Genomic DNA, 22,423 nt, shown 5'->3' with positions numbered 1-22,423 from the left:
TGCCTTGCATGCATGAGGCCCTGGGTTCGATTCCTCAGCACCACATACGCAGAAAAAGCCAGAAGTGGTGCTGTGCTCCAGTGGTAGAGTGCTAGTCGAGTTCAGGCCTCATGATTTACAAAAAGAAAAAGAAAAAAAAATATCTGAAGCCCCAGGCTGGGTGAGGGGCTTAAAGGGGGTAGAGATCTTGTCTGGCAAGTACAAAGCGCTAAATTAAGAAACCAGCAAAGAAGGAAGGAAGGAAGGAAGGAAGGAAGGAAGAAGGAAGGAAGGAATAGGAAAAGACAGTCAAGGAAAGTTAAACCATAGTGTAACAAACATTAATAAAAATAAAGGCTTACTTTCTTCAGACTACTTACAAAGACCAATTAACCAGATTCCCCACAACAAGCAACACCATTCTATCCTGGAAAAGAGAAAAGAAAACATTAAATGAGAGGTTGAACAGAATATTTTCTTGTATACTGGTACTGAACACATCAACTCTGGAAATTCAAGTGCTTTGCTGAGAACTATTTTCTGTTCTAAAAACAGCCTTGTCTAGGATCTGATACTGACTTTCTACCAGGGCCACAGAGCAAGGCCCTTGACCTTGGCGTCTCCATGAAAGAAACTATCAGCAAAGCAGAACCTGGATAGCTCCTCCCCGTTCCTCCCCCAGCTCTTGCCCAACCACAATGCATTAGATTCCAGCAGTTGAGCCCACGTCTCAGCGCTGTGTGTCTTTCTTTTGTCAGTTGTGGGGCTTGAACTTTGAGCCATAGCTCTACTTCCAGTTTTTAATTGGGAATAAGAGTTTCATGGAACTTTTCTGCCTAGGCTGGCTTCGAACTGCGCTCCTCAGATCTCAGTCTCCTGAGGAGCTAAGATTATAGGTGTGAGCCATTGGTGCCCAACTCCAAATGATTTCCTCAGCTTTATGTGGCTTTGGGCTGGATATATCCTGTTGCTGTGGGACATTCTCTCTTGATCTTTGTCCACAGCAATTATGATTATTTAAATGATTGGTATATATGTTTTTTTTTTAATTCAATCTCTGTAAACTAGCAAATATTTTGTTTACAAAAATGGGAAAATACTCTCATCTTTTTTTAAAAGAGGAAGTAATATTCTTCTCTCACTAACGGGACCCCAGCCACTCTGAGCTATCTGGTCCTTCTGATTTCTGTACCTTTGAGTGATAGCCCCCAGCCTCGCCTTCCTGCTGTTCTTCTACTTTCTGGGAAGAGGCCAAGAACAGAGAAGCATGCACATACCATGTACAGAGGCCGACTACACTGCTGGACACAGTCTGTGTAGAACACCATAGCAGCCCGTCGGAAAATCCCCAAATCTGCTGATAACACAACTGAATCAAGAAAAGGCTTAAGAGAATACAAATGTGGGGCAATCAAACCATAGGGAATGCAGCTAGGATAATACCATCTTTGCTGTATTAAGTTGCATCAAGATGCTCTGTATATAATGGGTGAACAATCAATATATTCTCTAAAGATGCTATTGTCACGAAGGGCACTAAGTCCATGCATCACAGAGAAGACAGGCAAACAAGAAAGACATGAATAACAAACTCCGCAAATCACATGGGTAGCTGGTAACCCTTACGATCTCTATTTCTCAATGTGGTTATGAATTGGTAAGAATTAAGCCAGAGGATCCTGGGTTGTCCTCAGCAGGTTCAGAAAGCCTATCTGTATTGCAACCAGTCAGAAAAATCAAAAGGCTGCAAATTAAGATGGAGAGAAAAATATGACAAAGCTTTAAATAATGCAGTGTAAAAAGACACCATGAAATGCCATCAATGCGCACATTATAACAAGAATGAATCAAGGTCAAGAGAGGGGCTGTCAGTAAACTGTCCACGTTGTTGATATCAAATGCAAACCCAGTCTGCTCAGAGCCAGCATTCAGTGTGGGTCCCCACTCTGTTGGGGGTGCTATTTCTCTTTAAGGCTAACCATCTACTGAACTAACCATGAAGGAGGGCCTTGGCCTTGTAACAGACCAGCCTCTACCTACGCAGCAGGTAGAGGCTGAGGACAGCCTGGCCTTTCTCCCTCTCTTTGTGTCCTCTCTCTCCAACACAGCTTGTCTGACCTGGAAGAGGGTATTCAGGGATCAGAGCTGGCATACACACACCCAGAGCACTTTGACAGGAAACAACTGAGAGCCCTAGGGAGGATGGCAGGACATTACCTGTGTCAGACACATCTGAATCAGTAGGAAGCAGAGAAGAAATGAGAGAAAGAAATGATTTGTAATACGGAAACCAAACGGATAAACTACTGGTCATTTTATTTCATTTTCTCAAAACAATAACTACAATTATATTTCCTAATGATAAAAGTAATATTTGGTTATCACAAAGGACAGAGTCCCTCATTCTGTGATTCCACATTCCATTGAGATTTCTCTCTCTGTGTATCTACTATGGTGTGCCAACTTGTCATTTTTATCATCTGTCTTCTCCTGAGCAATCCCTGAGGTCTCTGTCCTGGGCTCTGGGATCTCAGAGTGATCTGCGCAAGGTGTTCTCCATGCGCCAGCCTACATATGAAACATTCTGTCTCATCACTGCTGCCTCTCCTGGTCAGTATTTACTTTCTAGTGTCATCTGAGGGCCCTAGGGAAAGCATGCGGTAAGAAAGCAAAGGCAGCAGATGATATGAATAGAGAGGTTGGAGTTGGCAGAACATCACCTCCAAGGTTCATGAATCCAATACTTCCTGCTAGGGACTAACTTGAATCACCATCATTATCACAAAGAAATTGCAGGTTTTCCTTTTGATTCTGGTACCCCTGTAATCACCAGAGAAAGACTCCCTGGGCACAGAACTTGAACAGTCAGTTAATTCCAAGTGGCCCTTTCTACTTGCAACATGTCTCTCTCTTTGTATCAGAAAAGGAAACTGACATGTCTGAACCATGCTGTGGATTCCACACAGTCCTTTGGGTAGATGGTGAGGATCCCCATCAGGATACTGCATGGACAAGGGAGGAGAGTGATCTTAGAGCAATTATTTCCCTATGAGGCTGCCTCAGGCTGGCAATGTATGTCAACTAAAGGTCACTGCTTCTTTCAGTGTGATTAACGGTCCTGGCAAGAATTCCTCTCCAGGATACATTTTGGTAACGTCTTCTCCTTTGTCCTTTTGGGTTCATGGAATAAACTCACATCAGTCTTTGTGTGTGACATCTTTTTTTCTGATGGGATTCTCAGAAATTATGACATGGCTGTAATATAATGTGTTATCTTTACTTCATTTGAAAGATAGACTGACTTAGTTACATTACTGTTATCCTCACTAACTCCCTTAGTATTCATGAACATGGTAATGGAAATTCCCTTTATCTATGTCTGTGCTTTTAAATGGGTTAGTCCTTCCTCCTAATACACATTTAAATCCCAGCGCCTTGTGTTTGCTGCAGGAGCTGTAGGTGTGCCTCAGTGCTGAGGTCTGGCACACTTAGTTTCTCAGTTGAAAACACAAGTAGTGGTAACAACTTATTGTAATCTTGTAAGGGAAAGATTCCTGGAGACAACTAAACACAGCACAGATGTCAGAACATGTATCCATGATGATCAGTAACACTCTGATTGGGATGACAGAAGGCATCAGGGTAAGTAAACCACGTGTTTACCACAGAAAAGAGGTAACTCACCTATCTTGAAACGACCCATGTAGTAGATCTGGGAGCTGAGGGCCAGGGAGGCCAGAATATGGATTGCAGAGAAAATGACCCAGAACCACACGTCATTTTTTCCAAACACCTAGGAATAGAAATGGAGATTGTTTTGATCTGGATTTTCTACTAGAATTGTCTCTTATACAATCTCAAGGAGAAAAACTAATTGTGTATATTTTATTTTCTCCCTCTCCCTAGAACTCACAAGGATATTACTGCACATTGGATGCAAAAAATACTAGCTACCTGGCCACATAAAAACAGAAGACAGAAAAATAGGAGAGTCAACTGAACAAGACTGTGAACGGACCACAGGTCTACAGTGGGGTGATAAGGCTCTTCAAATAACCAAACAGCCCCAGTGCTGCCCACGAACATTTAGAAAGTAGTTCCTGTTTATTCAGCTTGGTTCTGTCCAATCAGCTTGGATCTATCTGTTCCAATCTGACTTGAGTCGGTTCCAGTTTAATATTGAAATTCCCCAGAGGTAGTTTAACAAGCACCTGCTACAGTTTTCTAAAGAATCATCTAAGTAATCAAGTAAGTGTGCTCTGAATGGACCCATGATGACAGTGTGTGATGAACCCTAGAATCCTTAGCCAGGTGCTGGTGGCTCATGCCTGTAATCCTACTCAAGAGGATCCTACTTCAAACTGATCCTCAGATCAGTCTGAAGGCAGCCCAGGAAGAAAAGTCTGTGAGACTCTTATCTCCAATTAATCACAGAAAAAGCTGAAAGTGGTGTTATGGCTCAAGTGGTATGGCATCAGCCTTGAACAAAAAGGAGTTCAGAGACAGCACTCAAACCCAGAGTTCAAGCCCTAGGATTGGCAAAAACAAAACAAAACAAAACAGAACAAAACAAAACAAAACAAAAAACCCTAGGTACTTGAGGTCAAACAAACAACAAAAATCCTCTCAAGAGCCCAGAAGGCAGGTGGAGAGGGGCATACCACTCCAAGGACGGTGAGTGTGATGACCACAGCAAAGGAGGCGTAGGCAGAGTAGGCACTGGCATTGATATCCGGGTGGCGAGTCTGATAGAGCTTCAACATGCAGAGGCCTGCGATCATGTACATGAAGGAGGTGTCTGAGGACACACACAAGTCAAGATATGAGGTTCAGGAGGTGACAGATGACACTTTCTACATTTGTCTTCATTTTCTGGGTACCCCTTCACTTCAATCCCAAGATTATTTTTGGACGCCTCCAAATACATCAGCCCCCTTCCCTCATGCATTTTCTAAAAATATCCCACTTACTCCATTTGTAACCCCTCTCTAAGGCTTATCCATTATATGATAGGATAAATAACCAACTACTCCTACTTGCAGAAGTGTTTTAAAGTATTTTAAAGGCTGATGTTAACAATCATAACAAAAGAATCCTGAACAGTAATGGTTTAGAGCGTGAGACAGTAAGAGTGCAGGTAGGCGTATAAGGTTGTTCTCAATACCTTGAAATATAAATACATTGACTACTGTGTGTGTGTGTGTGTGTTGTGCATTGTATATCCTGACAGTTAAATAACAGGCAAAAACTGGACACTAAATGTAGCTTAGCTGCATTAGAATTATAAAGATGCAAAGTAAAACATCAATTCACTGCTCCCTATTACTCAAAAAAATTAGTAAAAAAATCCTTAAATGTCTGAAGATAACAAATGCTAATGCTAATGTGGAGAAATTGAAACTCTCACAGCAAAATGGGAATGAACACTCTGGAGAGAAATTTGGTAAGTCTCTAGCAAAACAGATGTACAAACTAGGTGATTTGATGTACAGAACTTATACTTCTAGGTATCTCGGAAATCTCTCATGTGTACAAGGAAATATAGGAAAAATGTTCATTGTCTTCTATATAACAGTAAAATATTGGTAACATCTAAATGTTGTCCAATGGAGTTGATAAATGTGACATCTTTTTTAATGGAATATGACATTCCTTAAAAATAAATGAATTCGGGCTGGGAAGGTGGCTCAGTGGTAGAGTGCTTGCCTTGCATGCTCAAGGCCCTGGGTTTGATTCCTTAGCACCACATAAGCAGAAAAAAAAAGCCAGAAGTGGTGCTGTGTCTCAAGTGGTAGAGTGCTAGCCTTGAGCTGAAGAGCTGAGGGACAGCGCCCAGGCCCAGAGTTCAAACCCCACAACTGGGCCCATAAATAAATAAATAAATTCCACATTCTTGATTCCATTTGAATTGAGTCATTGTTGAATGAAAGCTGATTGTTGAATAAAAAGTGAAGATTTCAGAACAGACTGTGATAAATTAATGTAGTAGAAATACAAAAAAACAAACTCAAAGGATAAATACTAAATTAATCAAATTTGTTGCTTTTGGGAAAGAAGAGAATAAGTTTGGTCAATGCTGCAGTAAATAGGTTCAAAATGGCTCAACTTTATTCCACTTTTTTTTGTTTTATTAAAAAGTAGGTCTAAGAAAAATACTCAAAAATATGATATTTTAGCTGGATGTCAGTGGCTCACATCTGTAATCCTAGCTACTCAGAAGGCTGAGATCTGAAGATCACGGTTTGAAGCAGCTTGGGCAGGAAAGCACATGAGCTTTCTATCTCTAATTAACCACTAAAAAGCTGGAAATGGAGTTGTGGTTCAAGTGGTAGGACACTAGCCTTGAGCAAAAAGAACCTCACGATTGGGACTGGGGGGGGGAGGGAGGAGGCTGGGAAGGGAGGTGAAGGGTAAACAAAGGAGGAGGTTGCAATGCTTGGTAAGAAATGTACGCATTATCCTGCCCATGTAATTGTAACCCCTCTGTACAGTATGTTCACAAATAAAATAAAATAAATTAAAAAAAATAAAAAATAAATAAATAAAGTGTGCAAATGAAAAAAAAAAAAAAAAAAAGAACATCAGGGACAGCACCTAGGCTCTGAGTTCAAGCCCCAAATTGGCACCAAAGGAAAAGGTTATCTTTGAGTAAGGAAGATGTTATTGATTGACCAATTCTGCTCTTTCTTCTCTTCTCTTTCCTTTCCTTTCCTTTCCTTGTTTTCACTTTTCTTTGTTTTGTGGAGTCAAAATCTCACAGTGTACCCCAGAGTAACGTCAAACTCTGAATCTCCTGCTTCAGACTCCTAGATGCTGGGATTATAGGAATGTGTTCTTCCATCCACGCCCACCCTTCCTCTTTAACAGCATTTCAATACAAACTTGGATCCATCTACCCTCTTTTCAACTCAGCACCTCAGCTTCATAAAAGCTAGCACCACCCTTGGCTCAGGGATGGGCCTGATTGGTAAAAATGTAATCTTACCCCTTTTCTGATTGGTATAACAACCCAGTCTGAACTAGCCAGCATTTAGTGACGGATTCAGGCATTGACCCATGAGTGTAAGTTTCTGAGGTGTGAGAAGTCATTATCTTGGGGTTCCAAGAAAGAAAAAAAATCCTTCCTCCTAAGTGAAAGCTCCTGGAAGCCAGCTCAAAACCTCCTCTGAAATTAGAGACTGGGACATGAGGCCAAGGTCTCCTATGTTTAATTTTGGCCACCCTGAGAGAAGTCAGTCTCAGGATGAAACCAACATACAGATAGGGTACAACCAAAAGGATCACACAAAGTTGGATCCTTCAGACCATGAGCTGAGACATCTCTTTATTCCACTATGTAAGCAGTTAGTTTCTATGACTTTCACCCCCAGAACAGTCTAGCTACTCAATTATGCCAAGTTGCACCAAGGGCTTTTCCAGAAGTCCGTTGGTGGATTTTAACAGGCTTGCCACCTAATACTTGACCCATTGTCTGCCTTGGGAACACACCTGGGGATCATCCTCAGGGTTGACTGCTTTCTAGTCTAAAAGGTGGTCAAAAAGAAAAATGGTACAACAGGTAGAAAACTATGCTGTGTGGTGAGGTGCTCTTAGATGGCTGCAGCTCACACAAAATTCTTTTTAGCTCTGGAAAACTTGAACTTGGCATTTTTGGAAGGAACCTGGATAAGTCTCCTTTATAGGAGACTTATACAAATCTGTATGGTTGATGTAAAGTCTGATTACCGAATTGGAAATTGGAGTAATTAGGGCAGACATGGTAACAAGCACTGAGCACTCCTTCCATCATCAGGGCGATGCCCATAGCATAGAAGAGACCAAAGTGTTTGGGAATCCCATACTCCTGAAATGGAAGAAAGGGGGGTCAACAGAAAGACACTAGTTAGCAACATATCTACAAAATCTGGAAGCCTTTGCTCTGGTATCATGGAGCTCATTAGACATTATAGAGCACCACATTGTCAACTCAGATGCCCCTCCTGCTTTCAGGTACTATTTGGGATCATGGTCCATCCAGCTCCTATCTTTGCTTTTCCCATTCTCTCCTCACCATAGCAAAGATGTCCTTAGCTTCTAGGGATCTTCTATGGAGAATGTCCCGGCGCAAGACTATCAGCAGGAAGAGAAATCCCAGAAGCACATGGCCCAGGTTGCTGAGAATATTGTTGAAGGCACTGTACAGGAGTAAAAAAAAAATGGGAGAGAGACTAATGCATAGATGAATGAATAAGAGAACTCAGCATTCTTTTTTTTTTCCTACTACTAATCTTTCCCTATGATTTCAGGATTAGAAAATTCTCAGAAATACTTTTTAACCTAACGCTTTCATTTTAGGATACATACTTAGCTTTTGGTAACATGTCTATGTCCCCTTAGGGCTGCTTGATCAGCATTCCTCACAACTTCCTGGTCTCCTTCGACCCTGCTGGCACAGGCAAAATATGAGTCCAAGGAGAGCTGCTTAAGCATTTGAGTTGTGCTGTGAGACTGAATTCTCCCAGATGAACCCTGGTTATGTATCAGTATTCAGATCTCTAATTGTTAATTACAGAATAAATGCCAGCTGATCAGAGCCAACAGCTTTTTTTTAGTAAGTCAAGGTTGGTTCGGTTCTGGGCCAAGAAAGAAAGTTCCCACCTTCCAGGCAAATGCTCTTTTCATTTCACTGAATTCTGATTGGCTTGAGAACAGTCCTGGGGACAAGACCTGATGTAGGTTATTAATAGCAGAGGTACCTTCAGCAAGTCCTTATCTGTGTAAGCCTGAGCAGAAAAGCATAATATGTAGGGAATTATAATATCCATCTCAGGAGACTAACTGATTAAATAAGACATGCTGGTCATGAACATATGCCATCTCAGCTAGGATTATACCTGACCTACAGGTTCCAAAAACCTACTCCTCATCAGGTTATTTTTAGGAATATTGCCTCTGGAACTCACCCAGGAATGAGCAAAGCATGCCTGGTCTCAACTTCTGGGTTTAATTCTTCTTTATCCTAATGATAGTAGTTAACCCCAATTGTTTGTAGTGTTTTTAGGAGACAATGACATCACATTAGACAGAATTAAAATAGCCTCACGTGCATCCAGAGGACTGGGTTTACCTCAGGACGCCCAAGGGGTGAGCACAGAGGAAGTTGTAGTAACAGATGTCCTGGTTGCCTGTGACATTTACCACCTGGAAAATCAAGTGTGAGAAGAGGAATTATGGGTTTTCTCCAGCCTCTAAGTCTCCCCCCAATTCACAAAATGTAGACAAGGCTGGCAGGTACACTGTCAGTGGTTCACGAGGCAGCCAGTGCTCCTTCTTAGCAGGGATGGAATGAGTCATTACCACCTGCTGGCATATTTCTTGCTTGGGATGAAAATGGTCTGTGTATGCCAGTAGTTGACCTCAGATGGAAGTACTAAGTGTGGGTTCTTTATTATCATAATAAAAGGACTATGAACTGATGGAAACATGGATACTTGCTCTTGAAGTCTGTCTTGTTATATCCTATTTTCTAGATTAAAGCTGAGGGGAACAGCTTTTCCGTTAGAAAAGAAAACCACTGAGAAGGTATATTCAGTTTTCGAAGTCATTCCCTTTTCCACCAAGAATGTACTTAAGCCACAACACAGCTGTAGGTTCTGACAGGGTCCAAAGCATGCAGAGAATATTTAGATTATAAACATCGATGTTCAAACCCCATAAAAACATTGTCTTCGTTATATAACAAGTATGGAATGGACTAAATATTTTCAGACCATTAGCTCTCAAGGCTGGCTGTACATAAGAATCACCTTCCCTTTCTTTCTTCCTCCCTCCCTTCCTTCCTTCCTCCCTCTCTCCCTCCTTCCCTTCTTTCTTTCCTTCCTTCCTCCCTTCCTTCCTTCTTTCCTCCCTCCCTCCCCCCTTCTCTCTGTCTCTGTCTCTTTCTGTCTCTCTCTCTCTCTGTCTCTCTCTCTGCCCCTCTCTCTTTCTCTCCCTCTTTCTTTATGGTGCCAGACTGGAGCTTGAACTCAGGGCTTTATGAGTTTACTTAGCTTTTTTTTTTTTTGCGGGGTGGGGGTGGGGGTCTGGTCATGGGGCCTGAACTCTGGGCCTGGGTGCTCTCCCTCAGCTCTTCAGCTCAGGGCTAGTGCTCTACCACTTGAGCCACAGCGCCACTTCGGTTTATTTTCTTTTTGCTTATGTGGTGCTGAGGAATCAAACCCAGGGCCTCAGGCATGCAAGGCAAGTGCTCTACCACTGAGCCACCTTCCCAGCCCAAGTATACTTAGCTTTATTGCTGAAGGATAGCATGCTAGTACTTGAGCCACACTACCACTTCCTGGCATCAGTTTTGATTTAAACAATACTAATGCTTGTTCTACTCTCAGAGTTCCTGTCTATTTGGTCTGAGGAACAGAATGCACACTGAGAGTCTTAGAAGTGTGCCATGTGATTTCAATGCACACTACAGGTTAAGAACCATTGCATAAAGAAAGTTTAGCCCGTGTTGTTCTAAATGGTGTGTCCATCATCATTTATGGAAAATTTGTGTGACTTTACCCTGATTTCCATTATTTCATGGTGCTCAGAAATCATGATTACCAGCTCAGGCTGGTAAATAACAGATGTAATTGACTGAAAGGACTGAATGAGTACAAGATAATCATTTCAGGTTGATAGACAATATAAAAGTTGTCTCCAGTCCCTTGGAGAACAGATTGGCAAAGTCAGTAAAAGCCAGACATAGTGACACGTGTGTGTAATCTTAGCACTTGGGAGATGGAAGTAGAAGATGGAGAGTTTGAGGCTAACTTGGGCTACGTAGCCAAACCTTGTCTCAAACTCTGCCAGGAAAAAATGGTGAGAGATCAGTTCAACATGAAGCAATGGAGAAGTCCTATTGGCACCCAAATGGGAAACTAATACTTGGCTGATCCCAAATTAAGTCTTTGCCCATGGGTCACACTGGAGATTTTTCCTGCAGGAAGGAGGCTGGGATTCAGATTGGGGGCAGCACTTACTGTCTGGTAGGTGATGACTAACTGGATCACAGGCAGTGCATAAAACACAGCAATGGTGATGATGTTCCTATGTAGACAGAAAGAATGGAGTTACTTCTCATGACCATGGAATTGCTCAGTGTTTTCAAAGGAGTGCTTCCACCCCATAACTCCATCCATAGTTTGCTTCCAAAAGCAGTTAGAAGTAGGTGATGGAGTTCCTGTTTCTCCTGTCTTCTCCCTTTCTTTGCATTTGGGTATTTGGTGCACAACATTTTGGAAAGGAAGGGAAGGGAAGAGAAGGAAAGAAGAGGAAAGAGAAGGGAAAGGAAGGGGAGTAAACAAATGCACCCCTTGGTTACCATATAGTTTGGTAATAGAGAAAAACACTGAATGTATTAACTGAAATGGTGTGGCTGAAGATAAGCATTCAACAATTAATAAGGCTTTATTTTTCCCTTCCTGTTTGTACAGCCATTTGTAAAACCTTGCTTCTGATGAAACCACCTGATTAGTAACAGACTATTTCTTTTGCATGTTGTTAAAGTGCTCAGAGTTACAAGTAATAGTTGAGGATCATATGAAGAGGGTGTAGCTCTCTCACGTAATTCAGTTCCAAAGTGATAGCCTGTGCTATAAAATTTCATAGGGCCCCTCCATCCCTCTTTCTTCTCTATCTGTTTCCAAGGTGAAAGGGCCTTCCTCAGGAAAAAGCAGGAAATGTAATAATAGAAGAGCAAGAGTCTGCCTAGAGGAGGGGCCTCTCCGGGTAGGTCAGGCTCTTGGCTGCGTGGTTGGGTCTATGACCATCACAGTGGTCTCTTTACCATTAACTGGTGGTATCAATACCTATCATGGTTCCTCATTGAACGTTAACACCTTGTGAAATAACTGCTTATGGCTTTTACTTAGAAAACTTCTAACTTGGAATAATTTAGGAACTGAGCATCTAGTTTAGTGATAGAATACTTCCTTAGTATGTGTGAGACCCTGGCTTTGATCTCTAGGACTACAATGAATGAATGAATCCATCAACGAGTGATTCAGGATTTTTTATGGGAGCTATAGCCATCTACTTACCAAAAATAAATCTTATATTTTTTGCTGACGATTCTCCTGTCCTTTCTGGACAGATCTGACAGGTACAGAAACATCTAGTGCCAAGAAAAAGAGAATGCAAAATTATACTTGACTTTGCTTGTATGTGATAGAGTTTACGAATTTTGATTTAAACCTTCACTAGAGGTTAAAATTATTCAATAAGACTTTTTCTTTGAATTTTGTTTTCTCCTAGGATATCTTAATAAAATTCTAATATTTTTCTTTTTTTTTTATTGTGAAAATACCATACAGAGGAGTTACAATTACATGGGCAAGGTAATGAGTACATTTCTTATCAAGCATTGTTGCCTCCTCCTTTGTTTCCTTCCCATCCCTTCCCCTCCGCCCCCCCCCCGGCCCCCCACAACTGTTGTTGATTCTTTTTTTCTTTTCTTTTCTTTTTTTTCTGTCAGTCGTGGGGCCTGAACTCTGGGCCTGGGCGCTGTCCCTCAGCTCTTCAGCTGTAGACTAGCGCTCTACCACTTGAGCCTCAGCCTCACTGTTAATGTGGTGCTGAGGAATCGAACTGAGGGCCTCATGCATGCAAGGCAAGCACTCTACCACTGAGCCACCTTCCCAGGCCCAAAATCCTAATATTTTTCTTGGAATATTGAGGATTGGCTAAACTGGAAAAGTCTAGGAATACTGAATGCAGTATCTCAAGTATTGATTTTCCTACTTCCAGAGTTAGCCAATTAATTTTTAAATTGCATGTGGTTGAAAGTGTGTAATTCTTTTACTGGGTACCACACCATATAATAAATATATGCAAGGAGGAAATGAGCTTTACTTCTGATGTGTGCAAAAACAGGGAGCTTTTCAAGATACAGCCCTCAATGAACCTTTTCTTCTATCTATTTGAATTCCTTCATCCTTTCTTGTCCATAGTCAGCAACTACAGATACTAAGAATATTTACTATTCTGTTCATTCCACCCCCTCCCCCACTACAAACCCACCCAAGGGAAACAGGTGCTAATTAACAAAGGACGGCCTTTAGTCTATATCTAAGGTCTGTCTTGACCTTCTGGGAAAAGTGACTTCTCCTGAAGGGAACTGACAGAAAACGAGACACTGGTGAAGTTTATTCTACTGCCAAACTTTCTGCCTTCTCAAAAGGAATAGCCAGGTTGGGTGCCAGTGACTCACTTCTATAATCCTAGCTACTGAGGAGGCTGAGATCTGAGGATCATGGTTCAAAGCCAGCCCAGGCAGGAAAGTCCGTGAAACTCTTATCTCCAATTAACACCAGAAAACCATAAGTGGCGCTGTGGCTCAAGTGGTAAAGCTCTTCCCTTGAGCTGAAGAGCTCAGAGTCAGTGCCTAGGCCCAGAGTTCAAGCCCCAAGACAGACGAAAGAAAGGAAGGAAGGAAGAAGGAGAGAGAGCCAGGCAGGGGTACCTTGGTACGGATGATGTTTTTGTCGTTCTCGATATCAGGCATGGTGTCAAAGTCGCTCTCCTCCACGGAACTGTCCGTGTCTGACTGGCATGGCTGCCCACCCTCAGACGAGGACACCTGCCTCCCAGGACTAGAGTTTGACTCATCTGAAACAGAAAACTCATCTGCCATGAAAAGCCAAGAACAGCCCATGGAACCCATTCTTCTGCATAAAGCAGATCGACACCTTCTAGAAAATTCCATATTGGTCCACAAGAATTCCTTAACAGGAGATATGTCTTCTCAATGGACTTGCGTTTCCCCACCACACCTGCCCCGCACCGTTTCTCCTATCTTTATAATTAACTTTCTATTTCTACACATGAATGCATATTAGGATATAAAGGCATCTGCTCTTTTAGCTTTTTGGATGCAAAATAACATTGTGCTTAGATTTCATGTTTCATATTTTTAAAATATGAACACAAAGATACCAACATCCACATGCACGCTGTTATGTGTTATGTATAGCATCGATCACATATATGTGTATGCATACACATATCTAGCAGCTATACATTTCTCACAGATAGAGAATTTATCTGCAGACATCTCTCACATGCTATGTCTATGGTTATATAATGGAAAGAACATTCTCAGGAAGCAGGATTCTTCTGTTCCCATGAATGTTTCTTAGAGCAGATGGAATTTGTGCAGCTTGAGCACATGAGCAGAGCCTACCTTCTGCTTTATTTCTTCTTTTCAGATGTTTAAAAAAAATCCTGTTTTTACAGAACTAAAAATAAGTAGCCTACACTGAGCCCACATGCTCAGTTACAGAATGACAGGGAAGGAATACAGGACTCCTAGTCTCTCCACATTGAGATATCTAGAAACAGAGTCCCGGGGCTTGAACTCAGAGCCTGGGCACTGTCCCTTAGCTTTTTTGCTCAAGGCTGGTGCTTTACAATTTGATTCATAGTTCTATTTCAGGCTTTTTGGTGGTTAATTGGAGATAGGGTCTCATGGACTTTCCTGCTCGGGCTGGCTTTTTTTGAGCTGTGATCCTGAGATCTCAGCCTCCTGAATAGCTAGGACTACAGATGTGAGCCCCCGGTGCCAAGTTCACATGGATATTTTAAGAAGCCTCATTCACAGGCCTAGAAGCACCATGGAAGGGTCAGGCAGCTCAGTGCATGTCTACTCCCACAAGACAGGTTTGAGGATTCTGTTCCCTTCAGCTGTTTAATGACCTCTGGGTTTGGCAAGGGAATGACTGGGTGGCAGTGAGCAGGCTCAGGTGTGAAGTTAGCCAAATGCAGGCCACAGCCATGTTCACCTGCAGCACTGTCTTAGTCTTCTGCTGGCCCTTACTCCTCTGACACCTGAGAATGAAACAACCGGTCAATTGTTGTCAGGCTTGCTGTGATGCATTTCCCATGCCATACAGTCAGGCTGGGTATGTAAACGTTCCCCAGCGCTTGGTAGTTGATGGCAAAAACTGCAGTTAGCAAGTCCCAAAAGAAGGAAAATAGAACTGCAGAAAGTCAGCCTGGCAGAAACCTTCCAATATTTCCAATCAATTCATCTTATACATAAAAGACAGTTTCATAGGATGAGGTTGATGCTCAGAGTGACTGGAGGCCAAAGGCCCTTTGTATGCTAATCTCTGGAAAGTTAGGAAACAGTCCCAACATTAGACTCAATGTAGCAAATACCTATGGCCCCATAATTGCTTCCTTCAGGTGTGCTGGCAGAGATGGGATGTGACACCATATTTCCAGAGCCTGTGGAGAAAAAAAAAATCCAGAGGCAAACACTTTAACATACTTTCTAACTCACCCTTTAAAAAACTAATAAAAAAAAATAGCTGGGTGCTGGTGGCTCATGCTTGTAATCCTAGCTACTGAGATCTGAGGATTGTAGTTCAAAGCCCACCCTGGCAGGAAAGTCCGGGAGACTTTTTTTTTCCCCAGAGCTCGAACAGACATAAATAATTCATTTAGCTCCTAGCTCAGAGTTCTTTCTTCCCTGCCTTGATAACTGCCATGAGACTCTTATCTCTAATTAACCACCAGAAGTGGCACTGTGACTCAAAGTGGTAGAGCACTAGCCTTGAGCAAAAGAGCCAGGGACAGCACCTAGGCCCTGAGTTTAAGCCCCATGACCGACATAAATAAATAAATAAATAAATAAATAAATAAATAGCTGGTTCCTGGAAGAACTACAGGGTCAAAGGAGCCTGAGTTTGGAATGACTGTGAGGACATCTATTGAACAAGAACCCCAGAAATAAATTTCTCCAATTAAGTCACAGGAGTTTGGGATTTATTTGTTATACCTTTTAAGAGTATCTCAACCCTACGTAAGAAGGAAATTGCTCCACTACCAAGAGCAATAAATGATGATAGCATGAATTATGGGTTATGTTGGCAGATATTTAGGATGTAGAACAGGTATAAATGTTGCCATCTGGTCACTCAAAACGAGATTAAAGTAGACTGTAAGTTAACGGTCCCCCAAACCTTTCTAATGAAGTATAGTTCTAGAATCAGGGAGAATGATTTTAAAGCTCTGAGAGTCTAGCGATACCTCTGTAGTCAACCTACCACATGAATCAGAGAAAAGTATCTCTCAAACGTCTTAAAGTCTATGAGCTAACATGCTATCTTGGCTTTTGTATGTGTTATGTAAAAGAAAAATCCACAACTAAAATCAGAGCAAGAGAACAAACAAACTATTATCTTTTTAGGTGATGCCTTCATTAAGAAAATAAGAAGAAAAAAAAGGCCACTGATAGGTCTGTTGACTTTAGTGAATCACATTTCTGAGCTCTATTGTGACTCACACTGAGCAAGCTCAGGCTTCTGGTGTAGCTGCTGGCTGACCCTGATCACTTTAAGGCATAGTTCTATGATAAACCACATTTTCATGCACAATACAAGTGTTAGGCAGAAAAGTGTTTTAGGTTGCGTGGTCTTGGTTCTGCACAATTTACATATGAGATCAGCTTGTATGGGGTATTTTACCAATTTTGTTTGTGGGTAAGGTCTTTCAGAATGCAAAAGCAGACTGAAGCCAGGCAACTGTAATCCTAGACATTCAGGAGTCTGAGATCTAAGGATCATGTTTGAAGCCAGCCTGGGCAGGAAAAATCCATGAGACTCTTATCTCCAATTAACTACCGGGAAACCAGAACTGTGGCTCAATGTGGTAGAGAGCACTAGCCTTGAGCATAAAAGCTCAGAGATAGTACCTAGGTCCTCAGTTCAAGCCCCACAACCAGAAAAAAAAAAGTAGACTGAGAATGTAGCTTACTGTAACAGTGTTTGCGTAGCATTTGTGGAGTCCTAAGTTTGATCCCCAACATTAGAGTTTGAATGAAAAAAACCAAACCAAAGCATTTCCTTCCAAACTTCAAGTATGATCATATTTACATTTTTAGCTGTAGAGTATTTAGAAAGCAGAATTAAACACAAAATAACAGTTTATAGGACAGATCGAGATGTTCTGGCTGAGAATAGCAGACACAGGATTGTGAATGAGCTCATCTTCATGAGGAAACTTTTAGTATGGTTTTCTCTGTGGAAGCGTCACTTGCCATCTGTCTGCTTCCCTCACAGAAGAGCATATTCTTGCATGTCTGGTTTTTATACTAAATGCTCCATATGAAGAGAACAAATTAATTTCCTGTTGAGCGTGTTTGGGTCTTTCAGAGACTTCATATTTGTGGTTGTCCTGCCCCCTTCTGTCTGTGAAGCTGTAGGAGAGGGAGTCAGAAATGTCGGGAGCTAGCTGCCATGAAATTTAATTTTCATGCCATCTGGTTACCAAACCCAACGAAATCTCATTTTGTGTTTCAAAAGTTGAGGAGGAAGTGAAGAAAATCATTCATCTTTACAGAGAGATGTAAAAATAAAACTCCTCTACAAGGAAAAAAAAAGCTGGCACAAGAAAAGTCAAAAGAAGTTTAGGAAAAGAAGAGTGGAGAGACAAAACTGCAATTTGAGACACTCTGCGGCTACAATTTGCTAGAGAGGTTGTTGAAGTCTTTTGTTGTTGAGTCCTCCAAATTCCTCTTTTTTTTTCCCCCTCACATGGATCCTGCTTTTTTGCTAGGAACCCAATTTGGTGATGTCTCTTTCCAGGGAAGCATTTGATTGGCACGATGGTTTAGAATGGATTGAATGTATCCCTCAAAGGGATAGTAGCTAGGGTTACACATGTGAGTCACTGGACACTCTGGGCCATTTGGTGCTCTCTCTCTCTCTCTCTCTCTCTTTCTCTTTCTGTCTCTGTCTCTGTCTGTCTCTGTCTCTCTGTCTCTGTCTCTGTCTCTCTCTCTCTCCTCCCCCTTGGCCATTCTTTCTCTCCTCTCTTCTCTCTCTCCCCAACCCCGGGCTCCTTAGTGCCTGTTCTTACTTTAAACAGCTAGGTCTTATCTCACTAGTGGTCATGAGACAGGGGAGGACCAGCTTCCTGTAGTTTCCTGCTCACTAAGCTGGCACTTTGTCCAATTATCTCTGCTTCTGGCAGCTGATGCACTGATTTTTTAAAGTGGAGACAAGAAGGAAGCTGTAGTGCCCTAAAAGAACATTTGTCAGTGTTTGGAGACATATTTTCAGTTGCCTCAATGAGGAAGTGTGGTACTGAAATCCAGTAGGTGAGGTGAATAACACCCTGCAGTGTATAGGACAAACCCTAATAACAGAGAACAATCTTGCCTGTAGTGCCAATAGTTCTGAGTTTGAGAAATCTTGCTCTCAGAGAAACAGGGCCTCACACTAATTCTCAGAGCAGGTTAATGTGTAACGTGTTGGTAAACTTACTCCTTCAGTGAGTAGTTTAATAGTAAGTATACGATCTACTCTAGACCATGGAACACCAGAAAGTGCCAGAGACTTCTTTTTCTTTTCTATTAATATATATTTTTATTGTAAAGATACTGTACAGAGGGGTTACCGTTACATGAGCAAGGTAATGAGTCCATTTCCTATCGAGCATTGTTACCCCTCCTTTGTTTTCCCCTACCATCCCTTTCCTCCCCACTTCCCCAACTCTGCTCCCTCCCTCCCCCCCCCCCCCCCCCCCCCCGCAAAGTTGTAAAGTTTGTTTTCAATGGGTCATCCTGTATCCTTATTTCAGTATTTTGTTATTTCCCTCCCCCTCCCCAAATTAGAAAAATGTATATGCAAGATGCAGGACACGGGAATCTAATACAGTGACAACAGGGGTTGTACCACGGGGGAAGAACATACAAAGAAAGTAGCGCGTCTGAAACCAACTCCTTTTGTAATAGCCGCACAAAAAATAAAATACTTAGGAGTTAACTAAAGAAGTGAGGGACCTCTATGACGAAAACTTAAAAAAAAACTGAAAAAGGAAATTAAAGCAGAACTAAGGAAATGGAAAAACCTCCCATGCTCCTGGATTGGGAGGATTAACATGCTGAAGACTTCTGATAGTTCCTTCCCTCCGGCGTTGTCAGGTGAGATGTATCTCCCCAACCGGGAAACAGAACTAAGGGAATGGCAGGAAAAGGGACCAGAGCCTCATGACTCCTTCAGTCCTGAGGTCCACCCTCTGTTCCGACTTCAAGGCATAGGAGCCTCTTTATTGTCTAAGCAGGTTTCAGGTATATTTTCTTGTGATTGCTATTGTTGCTTACAATTATATAAATGTCAGTGGTATGTCTACGTTTTTTTTTTTCAGTTGCTCATTTGTTTCTGCTTGTTATCCAAAGGGTGCTTCTAACTCTTAGCTAATTTTCATAGCCTTCCTGACCTTAGACAATAATCTGGTTTAAGTGTCAGTTTAGTGGATTTATGCTTTGTTCTTCCAGAGACCTTCTGAACATAGAATTTCTTTTCTTATTATTGTAATACTAAAATGGCATTAGCTATACAATGAAAAATAACAGATCCCTCCATTCTGAGGGTACCTAAATGGAATCCAATGCTCAAGTTCAACAAGGCCTAAAATAATAGCAAATTTGGGGAGTGTTGTAGGAACAAACAATGAGATCCAGCCAGTCGATAAAGTTCCTGAAACATTTCACAAATAAAAGGGAAATTAGCACTAGCACTTTAAAGCCATAGAGCAGGTGTTCTTTGACGGTCTTATATATTTGCAATTGAATGTTTATCCAAGCAAAGTGCCTGGGTGGCTGGAAAAATAGACATGCTGAGTTTAAGGAAGACAAATGTAAAAAAAAAAAAAAGAAAGAAAGAAAGAAAGAAAAAGAAAAACAAAACAAAAAAAGAGCAACCTTCCAGCAAAGAGAGAAATGTCGTGTTGCGAGGGGGCAGGGATGAGTTCCTGTGTCTTTTTCTAAGATTCTGTGGACTCAGTGAAGTGTGGAAAACAGAAGGTAACATCTGTTACATGGGTCTTAAAAATCAAGTCCTCCTCATTCCTTTTTCAAATTCTTACTCTGCAAAATAGCTCATGAATGCTGATCAAATAGGCATTGCAAAAATAAGCACAGTTGAAAATTTTAGTTGTAATAAGATCAGATAATTGAATTCTTTTCTGAAAATTCTCAGAGGTGAGGAAAAGGTGGCTTAAATAGTTATTTATTCTGGTTTCCATAAAGTTGTAGTCTTTATTAAACCTGTTAGTCTCAAAGATTTCAGCTTTCTAAATACTACACAACAAAAGCTTCTATTCCTTCCAACATGGGAAAAGTAAACCTTTTATGAAAATTCTCATGAATTCTTACTATTATTCTGGAATCAGCTTTAGGATAATATAAGCATGAAGAGTTATATCCTAGAAAAGAGTAAATGTTTAAAAAAGAATAGTTGATGAGTGGGGTGTGAATAATTACAAAGGTCACTCCACCTTAAGCTTCTTAATGTGAGCTCTATTCTCATAATTACCAGTTATAAAACTAGTTCTTGCTAGCTCGGCCTTTTGTAGAAAGACTGCAAATTAGCCTTCTCTGTGGGATAGGGATCAATGCAGATTTTTAAACTGCCAAAGACAGAGAGGCAAAAGATGCACCATTCATTGTTCAATATAGTTCTGAATTCAGACAAGGGATTTTTTTCTTACCGTCATTGGAACCAAAGCTTCCATCAATGGATTTTCTCTGAAACCTGCAAATAAACACATATATTTGCTACTAGAGACACTGAAAATGTCAGCATTTTACATTTGTTTCTAATATACTTTTTTGTGAATCTGTCTGCTAGGTGTCTGAAATAGGTTTTGGAGGAAGAGAAATTGGAATCTTGGCCCATTATGGGTAGGAATATAAGATGGTAAGTCACTTTGGAAAACAATGTGGCAGCTTCTGAAAATGTTAAGCACAGAATTACCATGTGACCCAGCAACATTAGTCCAGGCATATTCCAGGTCATTAACCAATTGTCTATTAATGTCAGATAACTTACATGCCATAAGATTCACCCTTTAATATACACAATTCAATTAATTTTAATATGTTCACAAAGTTGTACAACTATCATCACTATCTAATTTCCAAATATTTTATCACCTCAGAGGAAATCCTTTATCCGTTATCAGTCATTCTTGGTTGGCTTATCTGTGTCTCAATATAAATCTCCTTCTCTTGCTCCTTCTCCTCCCTTCTCCCTCCTTTTTCTTCTCCTTTGTTTTCTCTTTCCTTTTCTTCCATATCCTCCTCCTCCCTCTCTTCTTCTTCTTTAAACTCAGGACCTTGTGCCTGGCTTAGCAAGTGCTCTACCACTTAAACCATGCCCTTAGTCCTTTTTCCTTTCCTTAGTTTTTGAATAGTCTCCCATTTATGCTAGGGTTAGCCTGGACTGCAATCTTCCTATTTATTCCTATTTATATCTGGTATCTGTACATAGCACTGGGCTCCATTTTTTTATTGGTTGGAAATAGGGGTTTTGTGAACCTTTTGCCCAAGTGGCCTTGAATAGCAATCTCCCCAATCTCTGCCTCCTGACTAGCTGGTGTGAGTCATAGTTCCTAAGTATTGTTTCATATATGTACTGGCAATTTGCATATTGAGAAGATATTAAGATAGAACATTTATGAAACCTGACTATTTAAGTCCTTTGCCATTTTTAAATGGACTTGCTTTTTTGATCAGCTGTAAGAATTTTTGTGGGTTTTTTTTTTTGTTTGTTTGCTGCTCCTGAAGCTTGAACTCAGCCTAGGCACTGTCTCTGAGCTCCTTTTGCTCAAGGGTTGCACTTTATCACTTGAGTCACAGTGCTACTTCTGGCTTTTTCTGTGATTTTATTGGAGATAAGAGTCTCACAGACTCTTGCCTGGGCTGGCTTCAAACCACCATTCTCAGATCTCAGTCTCCTGAGTAGCTAGGATTACAGGCATGAACCCAGCTAGTTGTAAGAGTTTATTTATAAAGTCTAGATGTTAGACTGTTACAGATACATGATTTTCAATTTTTTACTCCCATTTTGTATGTTGTCTTAAGTCTTCATTGATAGTATTTTTAAAGCACAAAACTTTTCATTTCATAAAATACAATTTATCTATTATTTTCTTCTATTACTTGTGCTTTTGGTATCTAAGAAATTATTTCCCAATCCAAGGTCACAAAGATTTACGGCTATGTCTTCTTCTAGGAGTCTTTGTAGTTTTAACTCTTATTACATCTTTGATCCATTTGGAGTTAAATTTTGTACCTGTTAGAAGAGGGAGTGAGGCACCATTCTTTTTGCATGTGGGTAGTTGTCTTTGCATCATTTGTTAAAAAGAATATCCTTTCTCAGTTTAATTGTCCTGGTATCACATTGAAAATCGATTGACCAAGATTTTAACAGTTTGTTTCTGAATTGTCAATTCTATCCCATTTTATATGTCATCTGTCCTTTTTTTTTTGGTCGTTCGTGGGGCTTGAACTCTGGGCTTGGGCGCTATCCCTCAGTTCTTGAGCTCAAGGTGAGTGCTCTACCTCTTGAGCCACAGTGCCACTTCCGGTTTTCTAGTGGTTTATTGGAGATAAGAGTCTCACGGACTTTCCTGCCAGGGC

The 22,423-nt window shown here is 41.1% G+C and overlaps 1 protein-coding gene across 1 annotated transcript in view; it reads right to left on the bottom strand.

The window, feature by feature from the left end:
• Positions 1-22,423, bottom strand: part of Sidt1 (SID1 transmembrane family member 1) — an 85,324-nt gene that overhangs the window by 8,777 nt on the left and 54,124 nt on the right. Inside the window, exons 10-21 of the mRNA XM_042676870.1 lie at positions 20,491-20,534; positions 15,154-15,222; positions 13,457-13,602; positions 12,036-12,109; positions 10,977-11,043; positions 9,086-9,159; positions 8,030-8,153; positions 7,705-7,822; positions 4,641-4,777; positions 3,664-3,772; positions 1,257-1,333; positions 360-406 (exon numbers count right to left, since the gene is read on the bottom strand). Coding sequence (XP_042532804.1) covers positions 360-406; positions 1,257-1,333; positions 3,664-3,772; positions 4,641-4,777; positions 7,705-7,822; positions 8,030-8,153; positions 9,086-9,159; positions 10,977-11,043; positions 12,036-12,109; positions 13,457-13,602; positions 15,154-15,222; positions 20,491-20,534 — 1,086 coding nt within the window. The remainder of the gene's footprint in view (positions 1-359; positions 407-1,256; positions 1,334-3,663; positions 3,773-4,640; positions 4,778-7,704; positions 7,823-8,029; positions 8,154-9,085; positions 9,160-10,976; positions 11,044-12,035; positions 12,110-13,456; positions 13,603-15,153; positions 15,223-20,490; positions 20,535-22,423) is intronic.

The sequence above is a fragment of the Dipodomys spectabilis genome, unplaced genomic scaffold, assembly GCF_019054845.1.
Source record: "Dipodomys spectabilis isolate Male_0828 unplaced genomic scaffold, ASM1905484v1 ptg000032l, whole genome shotgun sequence".
In the NCBI taxonomy this organism is placed as follows: Eukaryota; Metazoa; Chordata; class Mammalia; order Rodentia; family Heteromyidae; genus Dipodomys; species Dipodomys spectabilis.
This window is presented reverse-complemented; position numbering and strand designations above follow the sequence as displayed.